Source organism: Rhinolophus sinicus, chromosome 16, assembly GCF_057876585.1.
Source record: "Rhinolophus sinicus isolate RSI-liver-muscle chromosome 16, RSI-T2T, whole genome shotgun sequence".
NCBI classification, from domain to species: domain Eukaryota; kingdom Metazoa; phylum Chordata; class Mammalia; order Chiroptera; family Rhinolophidae; genus Rhinolophus; species Rhinolophus sinicus.
The window spans coordinates 41,653,128-41,676,637 of NC_142516.1; the positions used below are offsets into that span (position 1 = coordinate 41,653,128).

A 23,510-nucleotide genomic window follows, 5' to 3' on the forward strand; every position below is an offset into this window, starting at 1 on the left:
TATGCCAAATAAACTAGTCAAAACTGTTGAAAAAATAAGTGACTCAATAACACAATTATCCTCTTTAGTACTTGCTCATTACTTATAATAGAAAGTATTAATATCAGCAACAATATTAATAAAACAAAATAAATAGGATTTCATAAATCTATGAAAAATCCATAAAACTTGTATTATGTATTTTATTTTACTAAAATAAAATTTTAGCATGGTATTTATTTCATTATAAAATTACAATGAAATAAATTAATCAACATAGGAAAAGTTACAAAACATGGGATGACAAAATACATTAGACTTAGTAAATAATTCTTAATATAATTATAAATTAACAGAGTTTTCTCTAACTGGTAAGCAGGATTTTGCAGGAGTACCCAGTGACTCATATTCCTCCCAAATACAAAACACTTTCATCTCCTCCTAAGGTTCCTAACAGTCTCATCCCATTATAGTTCAAAATCCAAAATTACATTACCTAAAATCTGTATCTCATCTGTATCTCTCATTGACTCAAAAATCCAAAATCTCATCTATCCCTTACCAGCTCAAAGTCTAAAATTAAATCAGGTCCAGATGCTAATGAAATTCCTGGGTATAATCTATTAAGTAGAGCTACTAGGGCAGTCAGTGGTCAGGCATCTACACAATCTATGAAGTGATCCCCCAGTAAGTCCAGTACTCATCTGGCACCCTAATCTTTAATGATTATATTCCCCATACTGTATTTCACATCAGCCAGGGACCACTTTTGACTGCTGTTTTAGAAAATCTAACATCAATAAAAATATTAGTACAGGTCAGAACTTTAGGAAAGTTATACAATATCATGAAAAAAGCTGATAAGCATTTACAATAGATACGTAATAAGTTAAATATCTTGATCATGATTTAGCCTTTTTTAGAATTTAGAAATTTATTCAAAAATTATCATAAAATACTAATGGGTGAAACACACTCAGACAAATGTATACTCTACAAGCAGCAGATGAGAGTATCTCATCAGTCACTACTTTAAAAAATTTGGGGACATATATCCTTTGAAAATTAAATTCTCATAGAAGAAAACACACATACAGTAAGTCCTCACTTAATGTTTTTAATAGGTTCTGCAACTTTAAGTAAAACAATGAAACCAATTTTACCATAGACTAATTGATATAAACAAGAGTTAAGTTCCTATGGCAGCTCATCAGCATTATAATGAAATGTCATTGAACTAAACATTATTGAAAGACCTGTTGTATGTTATACTTTATATACATTTTCAAAAGGTCCATAAATCTCTAATAAATATCCATGGACTCATAGATGAATGCTGAATTAAGAAATTTAGTCCTAATATAAAATGAATACAATACCAATTAAAGTTGCACTAATTACAACTTATCAAAATGTTATGTGGCCAAAAGTGCTAGTTGGCCGTAAATACCCTTTCTCAAAATTCCCTACAATCATAGAAGTTTTGATATATTTTCATTCTCATTTGTTTCTATGTGTCTTTGGATCTCTCCTTTTATTTCTTCTTTGACCCAGTCATTCTTTAGTAGCACATTGTTTAATCTCCATGAATTTGTCGTTTTTCCCGCTTTCTTTTTCCAGTTGATCTCTAATTTCAAGCATTGTGGTCAGAGAATATACTTGGTATGATTTCAACCATTTTTAATTTGCTTAGGGTAATTTTGTGTTCCAATGTGTCATCTATCCTTGAGAATTTCCCATGTGCACTAGAAAAGAATATATAGACTGGTGTTCTAGGATGAAATGCTCTATAAATGTCAATGATGTCCATTTGGTCTAATGTGTTATTTAAAGCTGATATTTCCTTATTGATTTTCTGTTTTGATGATATATACACACTGTCAATGGCGTATTTAGACCTCCTACTATAATTGTGTTTTTGTCAGTTTCTCCCTTTAGTTCTGCTAGTAATTGCTTTATATATATATATATATATATATATATATATAGTTCTGCTAGTAAATGCTCCCGATTGGGAGCATATACATTGATAAGTATATCTTTTTGTGTTGTCCCTTTTAACATCATGAAATGTCCATCTTTGTCTCGTTACCTTTTTTTATGCTGAAGTTTGTTTCGTCATATATAAGTATGCTACACCCGGTTTTCTCTGGATGCAATGTGCTTGGAGTATCGTTTTCTACCCTTTCACTTTGAGTCTATATTCGTCCTTGTAGCTGAAATGTGTCTCTTGAAGGAAGCATATGGTTGGCTTTTGTTTTTTGATCCAGTCTGCTACTCTGTGCCTTTTTAGAGTGAGTTCAATCTATTTACATTTATGGTGATTATTGATACATGAGGATTTCCTATACCCATTTTATCTTTTGTTTTCTGGTAGCTCAGTGTCTCCACTGTTTCTTTGCCTTTGTGTTTCTGTTATTTCAGTTTGGAGGTATTCTATGATTTTATCCTGTTTCCTCTTTCTTTTATGTTATGTATCTCAGTTCTGGATATTTTTCTTTTGAGTGGTTACCATTAAATTTATTTATATATATATACATATATTTTGCGCATATATATATATATATATATATATATATATATATATATCTATATATATCACTTTTTCTTCAGCATGCATCTCATCTCTATTCCCCATATGTAAATTCAGACCTTCACTCCCTCCCCTTTTTGTTGTAATAAATTATCCTTATTAATGCTGTGAGCTCATTTTTGAGTTGCAATAACACATTGTCTTCTTCTCATTTTCTTTTTTTATGTTTTTATCTTCTTTACCCCACATATGTGTATAGTGCCCTATTCTGTGTAGGGGTTGCCATTTCCTGTCTCTCTCTGTCCCTTAGAGTAATCTTACTCATAGTTTTGTATCCCTTTCTCTTTTTGTTTCAGGTAGAATAATCTCCTTCATTGTTTCCTATAATGCAAGCCTTGTGATGGAAAATTCCCTCAGCTTCTGTTTCTGGCAAGGTCTTTATTCCTCCTTCAAATCTAAATAACTTTGCTGGATATATTATTCTTAGCTGGTAATTTCTCTCTTTCAATAGTTTGAATATTTGATTCCACTCCCTTCTGACTTACAGAGTTTCGCTGAAAAATCTGATGGTAATCTAATGGGCTTTCCTTGTAGGTTGCCATCTTTTTTTCCACTGCTACCTTGAGAATTCTTTGTCATTAACTTTGGCAGTTTCAATATAATGTGCCTTTTAGGACTGAGGTAATAAGGGTATCTGTTTGCTTCTTGGATTCGAGGATCCAGTTCTTTCCATAGGTTTGGGAAGTTCTCGTTAACTATTTGTTTGAATACACCCTTTGTGCCCTTCTCCCTCTCTTCTCCATCTGGTATACCCAATATTTATATGTTGCTATTTCTGATGGAGTCAGATAGTTCTCGTTCTTTCATTTCTTTTTTGAGTTCTTTCATTTCTTTTAACTCTCAATTTCTCTCCTCTTCCATCTGCATCATTTCCAGATCCCTATCTTCAATATCACGAATTCTTTCCTCCACCTGGTCAGCTCTAATTTCAATCTCTTTGTTCAAATATTCATTTTGTTCACTGATTTTATTTTTGAGTTAATTAAATGGCCTATCTGAGTTTTCTTAGTATTGGAAGCCCTAGCCAGAGCAATCAGGCAAGAGAAAGAAATAAAAAGCATCCAAATTGGGAATGACGATGTTAAATTGTCCCTTTTTGCAGATAAGATGATTCTTTACATAGAAAATCCTAAAGACTCCACCAAAAAACCTATTAGAAACAATAAACAAATACAGTAAAGTTGCAGGATACAAAAATCTATGTAAAAAAAGTCCACTGCATTCCTATATACTAACAATGAACTTTCAGAAAAAGAAATTAAAAAAAATTCCTTTTGCAATTGCAACAGAAAGAATAAAATACAGTAGTACCTTGGTTTTCAAATGTCTCTGTTGACGAACATTTCGGTTTACGAATGCCGTAAATTTTATGGGTCTATGGTATCATTAGATAGAAACATTCATGCTAAATTTGCAGTTGTAGAGGTTGATTTTAAAGGTCTGGAATGGATTAATCCATTTTGCATTACTTTCTCTGGGGAAACTGTGCCTCGGTTTTCGAACGTTTCAGAACTCAAACGGTCTTCCGGAATGGATTACGTTCGAAAACTGAGGTTGCACTGTACCTAGGAATAAACTTAACAAAGGATGTGAAAGACCTATATGCTGTAAACAATAAGACATTATTATTATCATTTTTAACTAACGTTCATTGGGGTGACAATTGTTAGTAAAGTTACATAGATTTCAGGTGTACAATTCTGTATTACATATCTATAAATCCTATTGTGTGTTCACCACCCAGACATTTCTCCTTCCATCACCATATATTTGATCCCTTTTACCTTTATCTACCACCCTCCTTCCCCCCTTATTAAAAGAAATTTTAGAATACACAAAGAGATGGAAAGATATTCTGTGTTGATGGATTGGAAGAATTAACATATTTAAAATGGCCATATTACCTACAGCAATATACAGATTTAATGCAATCCCCACCAAAATACCAATGGCATTTTTAAAAGAAATAGAAAAAAATCATCGGATTTGTATGGAATCACAAAAGAGCAGAAATAGCCAAAGCTATCCTGCGAAAAACCAACATGACTGGAGGTATCACACTCCCTGAAATCAATTTATACTACAAAGCAACAATAATCAAAATAGCATTATATTTTCAGAAAAACAGACACACAGACCAATGGAATAGAATCGAGAACTCAGAAATAAACCCACATATACATGGGCAGAACATTTTCAACAAAGGAGCCAAAAACATACTATGGAGAAAAGAAAATCTCTTCAATGCTGCTGGGAAAACTGGAAAGCCACGTGCAAAAGAATGAAAACAGACTGCCATCTGTCACCATATATCAAAATTAATTCAAAGTGGATCGAAGACCAAAACATAAGACCTGAAATAATAAATTGCATAGAAGAAAGCATAGGTACTAAATGTATGGACTTTTGGTTCAGAGAGGATTTTATGAATTTGACCTCAAAGGCAAGGGATGTTAAAGCAAAAATAAATGAATGGGACTATATCAAACTAAAAGGCTTCTGCATAGCAAAAGAACCCATCAACAAAACAAAGAGGCAACCAACCCAATGGGAGAAGATACTTGCAAACAATACTTCTGATAAGGGGCTAATATCCAAATTATGTAACCAACTCATCTAACTCAACAACAACAAAAACAATCCAATTAAAAAATGGGCAGAAGACCTGAACAGACACTTCTCGCAAGAAGACATAAAAACAGCCAACAGATATAAAAAAAAAATGCTCAATTTCACTAGCTATTAGGGGAATGCAGTCAAAATCACAAGGAGATACCACCTCACACCTGTTAGATGGCTATTATCAACAAGACAATAACAAGGGATGGAGAGGTTGTGGAGAAAAAGGAATCCTCATACACTGGTGGGCATGTAAATTGGTACAGCCACTATGGAAAACATTATGGAGGTTCCTCAAAAAATTAAGAATACAATTACCATATGACACAGCAATGCCTCTTATGGGTATCTACCCAAATATCGGAAAACATTTATCCGTTCACTGCAGCATTATTCACAGTGGCCAAGACATGGAAACAACCAAAGTGTTCTTCGACAGATAACCGGATAAAGAAGATGTGGTACATATATATAGTGAAACATTAATCAGCCATAAGAAAAGATGAAATAGTGCCATTTGCAACAACATGGATGGATCTTGAGATTATCGTGCTAAGTGAAATAAGTCAGACAGAAAAAGTCGAGAACCATATGACTTCACTCATATGTGGGATATAAAACTGAAAGCAACAAACAAACAAGACAAACAAATAAAGAGACAAAAACTCATAGACACAGGAACAGTTTAGTGGTTACCCAAAGCTAAGGGGTTAGAGGCAGTGGTAGAAGAGGGAAAAGGGGGTCATGCACATTGTGATGGAAGGACAACTGACTCTTGGTGGTGAACACACAAGGCTATAATGTATAGATGATATACAAGTATTATAGAAATGTACACTTGAAACACATATAATTTTACTAACCAATATCATCCCAATACATTTAATTAAAAACTAAGAAAAAAAGAAGTGTCACGATAAGAGCAATTTCTTAGTGAGAGTATTCTCATATACAAAAACAATGAGGAGCAACCAAAAGAATCAAAGAGTTTCAAAGCTGGATAATAATCCAGATTAGTCTCTCCAAGCAGAAAGAAAGGTACTTTACAGATAAAGGTTTGTAAGTATGTAGGTAGTTTCCTAAAGTGGTGTATATTCAATCCAAAACAGTTTACAATTAAGCAGATAATTAAACAGTAAACTCACAGTAGTGACTTTGTCTTTTCTCTTGACTGGAAGAAATGGGCATGCTCTCATTTGGAGATCTTTAATAGCTGCAGTCATTGTATTGTTTTCAAAGTCACCCTTCCAACAAATTTCACATTGTGTTGTAATGACTAAGGCAGGAGCATCATTTTTTGTCATATCAGCCACAAACACAATTTCAGGATTTTTAATAATAATATTAACTTCCCATTTCACTTGTTCCTGTACAGGTACTAAAATAGAAATAAAAATAAATGAATAATTTAAAATATTATGGGGATGGAAGGAAAACTGACTGGGTGGTGAACACACAATGTGATATATAGATGATGTATTACAGAATTGTACACTTGAAACCTATATAACTTTACTAACCATTGTCACCCCAATACACTTTAATTAAAAAAAAAATTCAATATTTATAAATCTTTGTTATACATGCTATTTATGAAATATTTATTTATGGGAAAATGTTATTTCCATTCTAAGTAAGAAGTGAAATAAAGGAATCTTAGATCTCAAAGGAATGTACAGCAACTCTCTTAATATAAGATTTGAAGAAGCTATAGTCAGTCATAAGTACATTTAAAAATATGGGAAAAAAAATCTCCACTATTAATGGCAGGGCTGGAAACTAATCCAGTTTCTAACTCTCAATTTAACACTCTTTCCATTACACAGTAAATATGTAAAAATAGAAAAATATAAATATAACAAAAAATAAAAGTACTTTTAGTTAAAATACTAGTTTGAATAATGAAAAGAAGTGATCAGTTCATTATTTCCCCCCACTTGTGTTCTTCCAATAAGTTCTTTCACATGACTGCCTTCTGAGAAGTACGAGGTCTGACAATTAAATTCGTAAACTCATCCTAGAAAAAGTGCTGCATACCTCATTGCTGAATATCACTACAGTCACCTTCGAAGTACTCCCCTTGGGAAGCTATGCACCAACGCCAGCACCTAGTCCACCCTTCAAAACAATTTTGGAACTCTTTTTCTGGAATGGCCATCAGAGCTGTTCTCATATTACCTTTGATGTCCTAAATGTCATCAAAATGTCTTCCTTTCAATATTTCCTTTATCTTCGGGTAAAGAAAGAAGTTACTGGGGGCCAGATCAGGTGAGTAGGGAGGTGTTCCAATACAGTTATTTGTTAACTGTCTAAAAATTCCCTCACAGACACCTTGTGAGTTGGTGCATTGGCGTGATGCAAGAGCAACGAATTATTGGCGAAAAGTTCAGGTCCTCTAACTTTCCATTGCAACCTTTTCAGCACTTTCAAATAGTAAACTTGGTCAACTCTTTGTCCAGCTGGTATAAATCCATAATGAATAATGTCTCTGATATCAAAAAAGGTTAGCAACATCGTTGCAACAAGTTCACAAACTTAATTGTCAGACTTCGTACAACTACTTATTCTAATATAGGTCTCATAATTTTTGAACCCAATATATAGTCACACCTTGAAAAATATGTAAACTGCACATCCAGGCAGAAAACACATATAAGTCTTTCCCCTTATCTCTGAAAAATAAAGATTTAAATTTATTAATTCACTTAACCTCATCATCTAGAAAGCTAATCAAGGTTAAGTGCTATTGTGGCACTTCAATAACACAGATATTAAATATTTTTGTCAATAACTAACCTTCTTCCTTAGCAGCCCATGCTTGAACACTGGTTTCTACAGCCGTGCCTGTGGTGTAGGCCTCAAGAAAGACATTTGCAACTGTCAGCAGAAATTCCACACTTGCACAAATATATATTTCTTGAAGGACTAAGTCAGTCACCCAACCATCTCTGACTCTTCTATACTTTACATCCATCATGTCCTTTTTGTCAAATCCGACTGTCAGTCCTATCATTCTGAAAAACACAATAATAACTATTCCTATGAGTATTTTACAAATAACCAAACACACCAATAAAACTTATCCTTTTCTCTGACAACATTCATTCAGCATTCTGAAGTCATTTCTCATAAGAAGACCACAAAGTACTCCACAAACAATAGATGTAAAAACTTTTGAAGCATAACTGTTTCATAAGTTAGGAAGTACGTTTTTAAGAAATTATCAGAATTTTGAATCTCAGCATAGTTTTTTTCTTCTCAATTTTTCATGTACTTCCCATTACAATTAGAATGGATTAATAATTTAGATAATATAGATTAATTTAAAAATAAATATATAATTACACTGATAATTTCTTTTAACCAATCTATTAACCATCCAGCAAGAAGACCACATATATGAACCAACACATTTTAAATGCTGATTGAAAACCATGATTTAATTGAACTGCACCTCTGAAGATCTTAAGTATTTATCCAGAAAATGAACATGCAATTTTGGGAATAAGTCTTGTAAAATTTATCAACCATTTCTCAAATAAAAACTCAGAATACAATTACCTAGGAGTTGCCTTCTTGACATGAGGCCTTTTATCATCTAAAATACAGTTTTTTAATGAGAAGGCAGAAAATGTTGAGTCATCTGTATACATTTTTAAAGTACTTATTATATTCTCCAATTTAAATTCAGCGAGTTTCAGAGAAGGATCACGAACATCTGCAAACGAAGTCTGTGGAAGTGAAAATCAATACAAATTTTACACAAAAACATAAACCTAAAGCATATTTTACGATATGAACTACCACATTTTCTATCTCCAAAGAGCTCACTAATGAAATGCCAATAAACTATTTAATTTAAAATTTTATTTTTCACATCACTGGCTATAAAAAAGGTAATTCATTTAAAGAAAGAAATGGTTAAGATTATTTTATTATTAAAGTGAAAAGATCAATAATTTTTCTCCAGAAACACATATCCAAAATGTACATGAAATATTAACAATTGTTATTTTAATAAATATTCACTATATAATTTTCATCAAGTGAAAAATGTATTTTCTTTTCTTCCTCAACTTACCTGTTCCGGACTTGGACTATACAGTATCATGGTGAGATAATCAGTTCTGAAACTCATATTTAGTGTTGTCTTAACTTGAGAGTCACGTGAATGTACTTCAACCACAGCAGCTGTCACTATAGTTGTTCCTTGGAAAAAATTAAAATTATTTGGTAAAATAAAAAAATCAGAAAAGTTAGAATTCATTAAAACACCCTTGAAATATATTTAACAGAATTATTGAGTACAGAAAAAGAAGAGACTTATATCAGCAATAAAGAAGAGACTTATAGCAGCCACATGATATTAATTGTTGAAATTGGGCAATAGATATATGTGGGTCCATTACCTTATTCCTTCTATGTTGGTGAACATGTAAAAATTTCCAGAACAAAATGATTAAAGTAATATATTTAAATATCTATTTTTCATTCCATCCATTTCAGACATTATCTTTATACTCCTCACTAAGTCCTTGCTACTTCCTCTAACTGTCCCATCTTCTTTTTTCCAGCTTTGGTCGTTATATCTTTACTCCTATGTTAACAGAGATTACCCTCTCTTGACTTATCTAACATTTTTTTTTTTAAAGATTTTATTTTTATTGGGAAAGGGGAACAGGACTTTATTGGGGAACAGTGTGTACTTTCAGGCCTTTTTTTTCCAAGTCAAGTTGTTATGCTTTCAATCTTAGTTGTGTGCTGTTCAGCTTCAAGTTGTTGTCCTTTCAGTCTTAGTTGTGGAGGGTGCAGCTCTGCTTCAGGTCCAGTTGCCATTTTTCTAGTTGCAGGGGGCACAGCCCACCATCCCTTGTGGGAGTCGAACCGGCAACCTTGTGGTTGAGAGGATACATTCCAACCAACTGAGCCATCTGGGAGGCAGCTCAGCTCAAGGTGCTGTGTTTAATCTTAGTTGCAGGGGGCGCTGCCCACCATCCCTTGCGGGACTCGAGGAATTGAACTGGCTACCTTGTGGTTGAGCGCCCACTGGCCCATGTGGGACTCGAACCGGCAGCCTTCGGACTTAGGAGCATGGAGCTCTAACCGCCTGGGCCACCGGGCCGGCCCCACCGCTAACATTTTGATAGTGCTGTATCAATATAAAATATTCCATCTGGGATAGATGCTACACTAAGAAGGGAGAAGAAGGGGAAAGGGGAGAAAAATAAAAAAACAAAAAAATGACCTATAGGGAAGTTAGAATTACAAGAATAAATACTAAGGAATTTTGTCACAATAGGGATAGGAATTTTGAATCAAAGAAAAAAATGAACAGAATGACTAATAATAAACAACTTTGAGATACCTGAATGGAATGAGATAATTAGAAAAGATTTATAAATCTGTTTACCCTAAACTAGAGGTAGAGAATAGAGGGAAAGAAGAGAGGGGAGGGGGTAAGAATGAATTTAAAGTTAAAAACATACCTCCTGAATGATGTGAAGCATTAGTAACTCCACTAGTAATACTACTCTGATCTTTTACTCCTGCTGGTGAGGCACTACCGCCTTCTTCATACCATATATTACCATATAATGTTTTAAAAATAGTTGTTATATCCTCTTGACTAAGAATGAACTGTTAAAAAAAAAGATTTATTTATTTTAGTATTACTACTGCATGTAGTTAAAAATGCTTATAAGAAAAATGAGTGTTTCATTTCAATCTTCTACAAAACCAGTTTTTAAACATGAGACAGAAAATTTCTAACTAAATATTCAGTTTTAAATGACCATGTGGTCTTTAGTATCTTCTGAATTCATACCAATGAAGCTATGAATGACCTACTTTTGTTATGACTGTACCAAGTAACCTATTAATTTTAAAACGAACCTACATGCTTAAGTATTCATCTAGGTACTTTGTCTTTTTTTGGTTAGTAAGCAGCTCAACTTACAAATACAGGATAATCAGAAATAATACATTTGTATAATAAAAAATAGTTCACAACGCATTTTACATGAATTACTTTATTTAAACCTCACAAGTTCTAGGTGTAAAGAATATAATCCTGATTTTTTAAGAAGCTGAGGTTTAAATGGTTAAGTATCATGCTTCAGTCCACTTACTTAAAGAACTCAACACTCTAAAAACCCCATGTGTTGCAAATTTAGCCTAAAAGCACCAGCATAAGATATGTCCAGAAAGCTGTGATGGTTAATTAATTTTTCCTAAATTTGGCTAGGTCACAGTATCAAAATATTTGGTCAAATATTATAGTAGATGCAAATAATCTCAGCAAGGACAAAAATGTATTTAAGGAAATATATATATATATATACACACACACACATACATATATATACATATATAAGTATGTGTTTATACATACATATATATATAATATATTAAACTATATATATATAGACACACAGAGGATGCCAAAAAATGTATACACATTTTAAGAAAGGAAAAAATTGTATTAAAATTGTAATACTCGATATACATCAATAACAAAAGATGAGAACAAATCACGTTTGACTTCTGCAATGACAAGAGGTGCTCAATGTCAGTGTCCAGACACTTCGGGATTACGGCGAACTACTACTGCTTGGCTTGTTGCTGTGTGAAGCCTCCCGGATCTTCCCTTGTGCACATCACACAGGGTACCATGTGTCTCAAACTTATGAAGGCATTCAATTGTTAGGCATGTTGGAGGTTCTGCTACATACTCACGCCTCCATTTTCATTATACTTCCACAACGTTCTTGAATTTCAAATACCACTTCAACTGTGCTTCTGCCATTTTCTTTGACTGTCCTGCCTGTCGCATGATGACACTAGCATTCATTTGATTAACACCATCTTTTGAGCAAACATCGTACTATAAATTGCTACTGTAATTCCATTCAACTTTGAAAAGTAATACACAGATAACATCTCTTAAAATGTGTATACACTTTTTTGGTGCCCCCAGTATATATATTACATATGTGGCATCTTCCCCTACCATGATCCACCTAGTAGTTTGCAGCCCACCTCGGAGGACCACATATTTGATTCCTTCTAGACCTCAACCTCAGGATCAGGGAGAGACTAAAGTCGAGTTTTCAAGAAGTTAGTCTAATGCATCCAGGCCAAGTCTAATGCATCCAGGCCAAGTGTACATTATATTGGCTTTTTTTCTCTGGAGAATTCTAATAGTTAAAGTCATTATATAAAAAAACAAAACAAAACCTATGAGTTTTAAATGGAAACTTTCTTTATATCAGCAATAAGGTTGTTTCGCTTTCTTATTATTCTTGTGTTCACTGGAGTACACTTTTAATTTCCTTCAAGTACTTTTCCTTTACATTCACAACTTGGCTGTTTGGTGCAAGAGGCCTACCCTTTCAGCCTGTATCGGGTTTCGACCTGCCTTTCTCACTAAGCGTCATCATTTCTAGCTTTTGGTTTAAAGTGAGAGACATGCAACTCTTCCTTTCACTCGAACAGTCTTAGAGGCCACTGTAGGGTTATTAATTGGCCTAATTTCAATACTGTTGTGCATGAGGGAATAGGGGGCTCAAGGAGAGGGAGAGATATGGGGGAACCAATCCAACCAGGGGCCACTCAGTGGAGCAGTCAGAACATACACATTTATCTATTAAGTTTGTCATCCTATGTGGGTGTGGTTCATGGCACCCCAAAACAATTATAACAGTAACATCAAAGATCATTGATCACAGATGACCATAAAAACTATAATAATAAAAAAGTTTCAAATATTGTGAGAATTACTAAAATGAGACAGAGACATTAAGTGAGCAAATATTGAGAAAATGGCACCAATAGATTTGCTTGAAGCAGGTTTGCCATAAACACTCAGTTTGAACAAAAATGCAATATATGTGAAGCACAATAAAGTAAAGCACAATAAAATGTGATAGGCCTGTATACTAATTTAGTTTTTTAAGATTAAGTCCACGTGTATCTTATTCATGCTACTTATGTTGTTTTATTTATTATACCTACTACTTAGGTTTTTCAAAAATTTTCATTTATTCATATTTATTTTGTGATTATCCAGCAGATATTGCAAAAACAGTTATGTTCATATAAATTTATAAACTGAAATTAAATATTACAATTTCTTAACCGCCTTTCAATTAGTACATGCATATTGAATGCCTGCCAAATACTGCTATTAGTCATCACTTTTCCCTCTTGCCGACAGCTCAGTGCAGGAAGTTGGAACAACCATAAGGACCCCCACCCGACTGCTGATCTGGGGCTCCTACATGTCAGGACAGGCTGCGTGTGCTATTGCCAAAAATCTGACATTTCAGAAACCATAATTTGCAATACTTAGTATGGATGCATTACAGTAACTGCTTCCAGCTTTTCACTGATGCAGAAGATGATATCTAGGAGAGGTCAAGTATGTCCACCAAAGGATAGTCTACAACTGCTAACTTACCATGTGGATCAGGGTAAGGGAAGACAAATTTCATCCTCCCGGGATGGCAGCCAGGCATTTGAAGATGATCTGCAACATCATCTGAGCCTTTCGCAAGGCTTCTTCCTAGTGAAGAATGAAGGAATGGCATCCTACCGCCCCACCTGAATCTGCCTAATGTCTATCCCCAGAGCGGGGAGGATTGCTCAGCATGCTACTTATGTTTTGTAAGTTTCTATCTGTTGTCTGTCTTACCAATATAAAGAGACTTCAATTATTTATCTTAAAAGCATACAAGTAAAGGAGTCCATATGATCTTATACAGTAAGAGCTTACAGATTTTCAGTTGAGGGTAAATGGGGTCAAACATATGGTGACGGAAGGAGAACTGACTCTGGGTGGTGAGCACACAATGTAATATATAGACGATGTATTATAGAATTGTACACATGAAACCTATGAAATTTTACTAACCATTGTCACCCCAATAAATTTTAATTTAAAAAAAAGATTTTCAGTTGAGATCATCATGTTTCAAATTCTAAATCTACTTTTAAGTTAAAAATCTTACATGTTTAAAATGATTGTTTTCTTTTTGAATAGTTTTTATAAGAAGAAATGGAAAGGGAAACTGGACGTATGGGTAGAAAGAGAAACCTTCCAGACACAGCACATGTTGCTGTCACTTCAGCAAAGCATGTGATACAGTTTTGACTTCTATCAAGTCAAGAGGGAAAAATATGTACTTGTGGATAGTTACATTAGAGATCTGTGAAGCAGTATCAACCAATATGCTAAATGTCCTGACCCATTTGCAATTTTCATCTTCATCTCCATTCTTCTAGTACCTTCTCTAGGTTATTTCATATATTCCCAATGGCTTTAAATACCATCTATATGCTAATGATGTCCACATTACTATTTCCAGCCTAGACTTCTCCACTAAGTTCTATATAAATATATCCAACTGACTATTTATGGCACCATGTCTAATATTTGTTTCCTTCATGGAATTTACCACAATTGAAAACTATTTTACGTATGTGCCTGTGTACTTTTTACTAACATGCCTCTCGACTACCATCACCACCAACCCCTGCATTACACAGAAGTGCATGAAGCCAGAGTGCGTAGCTTCTTTGCAACTCTATCTCCAATATCTAGTCCATATATATTTCCAATATACATACTTTATGTATATCTAACATACCGTAGGCACTCAATTACTTGTTGAATGAATGACTGGAGAACATTCAATGAATTCTAGGTTAATACAGCTACTATTTCAATTCTGACAAAGGCAATGAATATGTAACTTCTACACTCAAAATGTCTTTATGGCTCCAATAAATATGTTTTAACCAATAAAAATCATCAGTAAGCATCCAAAAAGTTACCTCCATGGGCTTTAGCTGAGCATTTACATTAAAACAAGGAACTTCCTGGTACCACTCCCAGGATAAATTTCGCTCAACAATCACCTCAAGATTTAATGGCAGTAATAGATCCAGTACTTTCTGGTAGGCATCATTAATAAATTGAGTCCTGTAAGTAGAAATAAAACTGTTTTGAATTATTTCCTATATACTCAGATAGTAACAAAAAAAAAAGTAACAAAAAATTTGTTTTATATACTAACAGAAATCAATAATTTTTTGTCTGAAGAGAAAAACAAAATCCATTAGGCTTTCCATGTCAAAATGAGGCATGTTTCATTGCACTAACGTAGGTAACTTTCTCTGAGCTGAATTGTTCCACATTGTAAAGAAACGAACTTTTAAATTAGGATTTTGCAACCTTTAAAAGTGCCCAAAATATCCAAGTTGGATAGTTGAACCCTTAAAATGAGAATATCTATATATAATCTGTAAACATATATAAGACCTCTTATAAAAATATTTTAATTCATTAGTGTAGATGTATAGCAAAATACCACATATTCCCTTACTTTGTAAGAAACAAAGTTGCACCATATGAAGTTTCTTTTTCTGTGGATCAAAAATAGTTTATTATGGAAATTGAACTATATTTGTCTTACCATGTACTTATAAGAGTAGGGCTGATAGCAAGAAATGATGAAAAGAATAGTAGGTTAACGAACTCCTTTCAAGTGATAATGTGACCACAGAAGCCTCCCACTGTGCCTTCAAATAATAAAACTTCTAAAAGTGTCACACCTTGATTATACTTATATTTTAATTGTCAGCAAATCTCAAATCATTCTACTATGGTATGAAGCTCTGACTGTAGAATTTTAGATATCACTTATTCAACTGCAGAGAAATATGGGAGGCATCAAGGATCGCAAAGAATACCTAGTACATGGTATCATTTTATGAACTGACTGTAGAGTGACACTATGCTTATGCATACAGTCTTGCAATATCCATTTAAAGATAATAAGGAATCTAGAAGCCCTAGGGCATATTACATACACAATTTTAAACAGGTGCACATTACATGGCTATACCATAAGTCATTTAATCAACCTTCTATTGCTAAGGAGTTATATTGTTTCTAATTCTTCACTGTAATAAATACTTGGATTATTAGCTTTGTAAATATCTTTGAGTAAATTTCTTCCTTTGGACGAACAGCAAGAAACATTAATTGCTATGTCAAAAGACAATTTCTTCTGGAAAATCATTTATCAGTAATACCCAATATCTGGGGCTGATACCTTTCCTATGTGCTCCCACAATACCTTGAACTTTTTTTATCATTCTATTTAATATGCTGCATTTTAATAGTTTACTTTCTTGTCTGTAGTTTCAATTTGAATGACAGCCTCATGAGGGCAAGCCCTGTTTATTTTATTCTCTGCTGTAATGCCAGTACCGGGCTCAGATGATTGCAATATACCATGTACTATATAATTATTTGCTAAATTGTATTCAAGAAACTGGATCAAAATGTAAACGACAATATATGAGAGCTCCATTTCTCAAAATGAATAGGCAAAAAACATTATTTCATTGTATTAATTTTCATTCCTTTAATATTAATGAGGCTAACCATTTCTATTAGTTGTTTATTGGCTATCATTGTTTCTTTAAAGAATCATCTAGTCACGATCTTTACCAATTTTACAAATTATTTTTACTGGTTTAAAATATTTAAAGATTTTTATTCTCTGTTAAAGATGTTGCTAATTACCTCATATGCTATTTACCTTTTAATTTTGTTTTGGTAATTGATATTCAGAAACGTATATTCTTGTACTAAAGCCAATTGACATTTTTCCCTTATCACTTTTTCTTCTTTCTTCAATGCTTAAATTATAAAGTTCTTCTCTACCCTATTACTGATACTTACATGTTATTTGCCCGTAGCTTTTTAAATAGTGTTATTGAGGTAATTCACATACCATACAATTCACCCACTTTTAATCTTTTATGGTTTTAAGTGGCACTATGTTTGGCAGCCATTTTGAACAGCAAAATCACTAACAGAAAGCCCCAAAATGTGACAAACATGGCACCTGAAAAGGACACTTGTTTATAACATGAGAGCTGAAATAAGACTGCAGAGCACCATCCTGTTTGACACCTGACCTGGGAATAGAGGCTTTGAGAGATGCAGATTTCTCTCAGCTCTGCACATGCCCACAAAAGTGCAATGAGTCTTTATTTTGGGGTTACAAATAAGTATTAACAAGTTGGCAAGTTTACAAATATGGAATCTGCAAATAATGAGACCTGAATGTGTGTATACACACACACATACACGCATACACACACACACACACATAAATAATGAGGACACACAAACACAGTCAATTGCTGAGCTTTCTATGCTTCACTGTTTTAATTATTTTAGTTTTATATTTTAGTAGTACTTAATGCAATGTAATATATTTTAATAGTACCTATAGTGTTGTTATGATTCTCACATGCCCCATCTTAATTTATTCTTTCAAAAAATATCTTTGATACATCTTGTTGCCTATTTATATATCCAGAAAATACTTAACAATTTTGAAAGGCTTTAAAAAGAACTTGTGTTGTGATTTTTACTGAGATTTCTTATAAATTAATTTATAAGAAACTCACATCTTTACAATATTGGGTCTAGGAAAATATTCTCTCTACATTTATTCAAGATTTACTTCTGGTCTTTGGTTAAGTTTTATAACTTTCCTTATAGAAGTATTATAAATATGTTTTTTAAATTTTATGTTACAATTCAGTTTTGCAACAAAATTATTTCAGTACAAGTGGTCACAAATATGAAGTACTTATTTGTCTTTATGTGCTTTCTATGAAGCTCTAACTAAACTAATTTTCAAGAATCAATTATTTTTAAATTATTTCAGGGAAAATTAATTATACTCTATAACAGTAATTCTACTTCTAGGAATTCGTCTGAAGGAAGTGAATTATACTAAAGAAATGGGTAGAAAATCATGTAAGTATCGTTGAACAAAGATAGCAATCATTATAGTGTTATTTATAACAGTGAAAAAAAATAGGATCAACTTAAATTTCTAACAGGCAAATGGATTTTTTGAAAACTGTGTAACAAAATATTTAGAAAAATTATGCACACAAAATAATATGGAAAAATATTTACAGCACATTGTTAAGAAAAAAGAAATTTATAATCCAAAATACACACTATAATTCTTATTTAACTGAAATATATGTGCATATATAATCAACTAGAAGAAATATACCAAATTATTAATAGCAGTTATCTTTGGGTGGTCGTATTGTCAGCAATCTTTTATGTTCATCCTAATACCATTTTATGTGCTTCTCCAACAAAACATTAATCCTTTTTTGGACATAAAAATATTATTTAATGTTCTAGATATACTTAGTGAACTCTTAAAAACAATCTATTTGTAATATAGGCTCACAACTAATATACATCTACCATTTTCCAACGTCTAGCAAGATGTGATTAAATATAGATATATATTCAATTTTAATAAACTCAAGCTTTTACATTGCTTAAACTCCAAGTTAATGAGCCATCTAAAGCTTAAAACCATTACTCAATAGGTATAGCCAACTAAAATAGAAGTTGCTGTCTTCAATATTCTCTATGATCTCTGAAATCCCTGATTTAGCTTAAGATATTCTGTATTTTTCAAAACCTTCACTAACTATATCATTAATTTCTTAATTAAAACCTGGCTTTCTATGGCATTCTATTAAATAGGGGCCCACTTTTCCCTAACACCCTACCTAACTCAGAGTTAAGAGACAGAAATCATTTTCTTTATTTACAACAACACCCTTCAAATCTCATTCTTATTCCTTGAAGAATAATGCCATCCATGTCTATCCTTTCTATAATCAACAACTAGTCAGTGCTTATTTCTGAAGACTTTGAGATTGTTCAATCTCCAGTTTATAAACCTCTCTCTAAATTCTTTTACTCTGTCAGTAAGTACCCTTTTGTGTTTAATTTCTTCCTTCTCCATTATCTATCAACGTCTCTAAAAACTTAAAATCCTGTCCCACTGACTTCAGTCACATATGCTTGTTAAAAATTCAGTTTCATCTCAATCCAACTGACTGTTGGACTCCAAATATCAAATATTAAGACTACACAACAAAAAATCATTTACTATTAATTCATGGTTAACAACATCAATGGGACCCTCAATGCTGCCTCAATATTCCTGGTTTCCCTCCTCTCTTCTACTCCTTTTAGTTTCTTTTGAGGTTTCTTCCTTTGCCAATTCCTTAAACATTGGCATTCCTAAGTATTCTGTCCCACACGTCCCACTCTACAAACTCTCTGTATGATCTCACTTGTTCCAATGGGTTCAATAGTTAAATATTACTGAAGATTCCCAAACCTAGAAATCCACTTTCCTGATATCCAGACACAAACAAGTATGTCCAACTCCCTTCCAGAACTCTTTCTAGATATCTCCACATAAAAGTCATGCAGCCACTCCCAAGTTACTGTGCTTATTATAGAACTTGTTAGTGTCTCCAACTGTTTTTTTCTGCATTGCTCTATCTTATCGCAGTCAACTGCATTATTACAAAACACTGAATTTTACAAGGCTGCAACCTGGAGTCAATGTGAACTTCTCCCCTTTAACCCTAACATACATGTAACAGTTACTATGAATTCTAGTTTAAAAGTTTTCCATAACTGGTTAGTTCTCTACCACATCACTTCCTTATCCTAGGCTGTATATAATTCCTAATGCGAACTACTCCAATAATTAGCAAGACGAAACATTCAGTTTTGTCTCCTTTGAATTATTTTCTACAACCCTTTCAAAATCTATGTGATCCTGTTTTTATTCATTAGCTCATTAAATTCATTACATTATACCTACCTCAACAACCCAATGAGAAAGGTACTATTTATTCATCCCTTGTAAAGATCGCTCATTATTATACTCCAGATTCCTAGCACAGTGCCTGGGATTGGGTGCTGAATACATAGTCAAATATTCAATTGATAGAAATTTCTCCTTCCATCCATGGTAGAATAACATGAATCAAACAACTACCCCCCAACATGCACACACGCACACACACACACATACAAATATATACACGCACACACAAAATATATTAAAAATGGTTTTCGAAACACAGGACATCAGTCAACGGAAAGTGATTCATGAGAGATGTGGTTAAAAAACAAGGTGAGCCCTATTATTGTCCCAACTTGTATTGTTTTGAGATAATTTACAGGCCATGGCATAGGGAGGGGTCAACCAGGAAAAGACAAGCAAAGTCCATGAGTTGAGAAGACAGAGCTGAGAGTCCAATGAGACCAAGGCAACTAAGAGTTCATACAGTAACATGCCAGAGAAAAGAGAGCTGTAGAGAAAACCTCCAAAATTTTAGCTCTAAATGCCTATATTAAAAAAGAAAACGTTCAAATCAATAATATTAGCTATCACCTAAAGAAAGCTTAGAAAAAGAGCAAAACTAAACACAAAGTAAGCAGAAGGAAATAAATATCAAAGCAGAAATCAATGAAAGATAAAATAGAAAAACAAGGGAAAAACAAAAGCTGGTTCTTTAACATCAAGAAAACTGGTAAACTTCTAGCCAAACTTATTAGTAAAAATGCATAAACTATAAATATCAAGAATGAAGGCAAAACCACTGTAGATAATAAACAAGAAGAATATGTTACGAACAATTTTATGCCATAAAATTCTACAACCTTGATCAAATGGACAAATTTCTTGAAAAATATTAACAAAGATCACTCAAGAAAATATTATTAACTTGAACAGTCCTAAGTTTATTAAAGAAAAGGAAACTGTAGTTTATCTCCCATAAGTAAACTCTATGCCCAAATAGCTTCACTGGTAAATTCCACCAAATATTTAAGGAAGAAGTAATACAATATACACAAACTGTCACAAGTGTATACATGTCAAAACTTATGAAACTGTATACTTTAAAGGTATGCAATGTCTTATATGTCAATTACATTTCAATAAAGCTGTTTTAAAATTACTCAACTGATGGAAAGAAGGGCAGGAGGGAGACAGACCAGCAAGAGGCCAGAGAAGTAGCAAAAATAAAGGGAAAGATGCGAATAAAATAAGATCAAAGAAAAATAACAGGTAGAAAGTAGGAAGTATAAACAGAGATGCATCAAAGATGGAAAAGGAATAGGGCGCTAAATCTAGACTAGGTGATTAGAAATAGCACAGAAACACAGTAAAAAGTCCCGGAACCATCTGGATACTCATTTATTACCCTAACTCATAATGCTATGCCCAACGATTATGTAAGGTTGTACTCTACATTGTGTTTTTCTTTCATTTTTTGTTTTTTAACTAGAACATAAGATCCACAGCACAAAGCAGACTGAGTAGTTTGAGTAATGCTGTATTTGCGAAGTGAAAAAATGCATTATTTAGGAATTCCCACATTACCTTATAATTTATAAAGAACTGCAAATAAGCACAAATATACTTCCTCATATAATTAAATTTACAGTGTTCCAAATTATCTACGGAGTAATTTTCAAATACTGTCTAAGTTTTTAAAAACTAGAAGACAATAATTGATCTTGCAAAAAAATACTTGGGGGAGAATCACAAAATTAAGTATAATTATAATGAAATAAAATCTCACTGTAAACAGAAGACTCAAGATACCAAAACCTTCAATGTAAAAAGTTAGAAAAATATTGCACTCTACACAAATACACTTGTGGAAAGCTTACCTGTATAGTCGCATTTCACTCAGCTTTATCGTTATCAAATCAATAATGGGTGGGGGGTTGCTCTGGCTCTCTTTTATCATATGGAATGTATTCGTCATTGTAATTAGTCCAAAATCAGCAACAAAAACATTTTCAGAAACTGGAGACTGTGGGATGACCACAACTGGGGCTTTGATGTTAACATCTAATGCCAATCTAGAGCTCCTTTGTGCCAGTTCTTTTACACCAGTAGCAGCCATTCCTGCTGCCTGAACAGTTGCCTCAGCCAAGGCTTGTTTAACTGCTTGAAAATTATCTATAAAAGCCTATAAGATAACAGAGTTATATGCGTAAAGTTACCACTAATGAATAAGACATATTAAATGTTTATTTACGTTTAAGATTTTACCTCTGTAAGAAAAAATTTTCTTGGTACAACCAAGCATCTGACTATATTAAATCTTAATTTTCTGCAATAAAAATTGAGAAACACAAAGATGCAGATGCAAAAATACAGTAAAACAATAAAAATCAAACCCTGGAACAAAGTAACATGGCTATCGCAATCTTTCACTGACATCTATTCCCTTTATTATCTCACTTTCTCTTATGGGTAAACAATTACATTGTATTTCCCTGTACAGCCTCAATGGACAGAGAGCTTATTTATGTTTTTAAGATTAAAATATATACATATGTTTCTTCAAGAACACTAGTTTTCTAATTTATGAATTCTGAAAAAAATACTTCAGTGACATAAAATATACCTAGAATTATACTTAATTTTCATATTTAGGATAAAACATTTTATTTTCAGTAATTTTTTAGTATAAAGCTAGGTTCAGTGACATAATACTTCTGGTTTATAAAAACTATGAAAAGCAGAAACAGAATTCAAACACCTTAAGGCAGTATCATATAGAGATTAAATTTAAAGCCCGTAAAGCCTGAGATAATCATAGAATTTAAAAGCAATAAAAAGTATAATTTTCATGATAATGTTAGATAAAAAACAAACTTTAATTATGTAGTATTATATAGTATTTTTAGAGTTGGAACGCCCGTAAAACAAAAGCTTAAACCAATGATGTCTAAAATTAAAAATTCAATTAATATATTAACATATTATAAATGATATATAACGTATATACATTTAATATTTTAATATGTTAACATAAAATATATACTTCAACTGGACATTCCCATGTGAAAATAATGTTACATAAAGTGCTATACATTTCAGTCTTAATAAATGGTACCCCTAAAATAATGAAAAATCGGGAAAAAAAATCCAACAAGGAATTATGTTTGATGCACAGCAATTTCTAACTAGCAGGAAAGAATTAAAAAAACTGATTAACATACTTACCAATATAGAATGTAGAAATTTTGTGACAAAAACTACTTCAATGCAACCAACAGTTAAATTAACCTGAAGGTCAACCACATTCATGTCTGTGTATGCAGAACCAGCAGTTGCATCCGCATAAGAAATCATTTTGAAGCTGAAAACTTCCTTTCCAGTGATATAAACAGCCTTAATGAGAGAAAATTCAATTGTCAAAATCCATTTTGAAATGATGTGTCTTCAGTAGAAAAACAAAGCAGTACACGTGTATTTGGAAAATCTTCTGCGTATCAAGCCAAGTACAAATATGGCAACAGTTCTAACTCATTAAAATCTACATTGTAGGTTTTTCAAATTGGTGGTGGCAGTTCCCTTTGTGGACCATG

The 23,510-nt window shown here is 32.9% G+C and overlaps 1 protein-coding gene across 3 annotated transcripts in view; it reads right to left on the reverse strand.

Annotated features, from left to right (window-relative positions):
• The window catches only part of VPS13A (vacuolar protein sorting 13 homolog A), a 194,261-nt gene that overhangs the window by 78,340 nt on the left and 92,411 nt on the right, over window positions 1-23,510 (reverse strand). For all 3 annotated transcript variants that reach the window (XM_019736649.3, XM_019736650.3, XM_019736651.3), the window contains exons 32-39: window positions 23,146-23,313; window positions 21,798-22,102; window positions 15,026-15,173; window positions 10,678-10,828; window positions 9,273-9,400; window positions 8,753-8,922; window positions 7,988-8,205; window positions 6,337-6,569 (exon numbers count right to left, since the gene is read on the reverse strand). In XM_019736649.3, coding sequence (XP_019592208.2) covers window positions 6,337-6,569; window positions 7,988-8,205; window positions 8,753-8,922; window positions 9,273-9,400; window positions 10,678-10,828; window positions 15,026-15,173; window positions 21,798-22,102; window positions 23,146-23,313 — 1,521 coding nt within the window. The remainder of the gene's footprint in view (window positions 1-6,336; window positions 6,570-7,987; window positions 8,206-8,752; window positions 8,923-9,272; window positions 9,401-10,677; window positions 10,829-15,025; window positions 15,174-21,797; window positions 22,103-23,145; window positions 23,314-23,510) is intronic.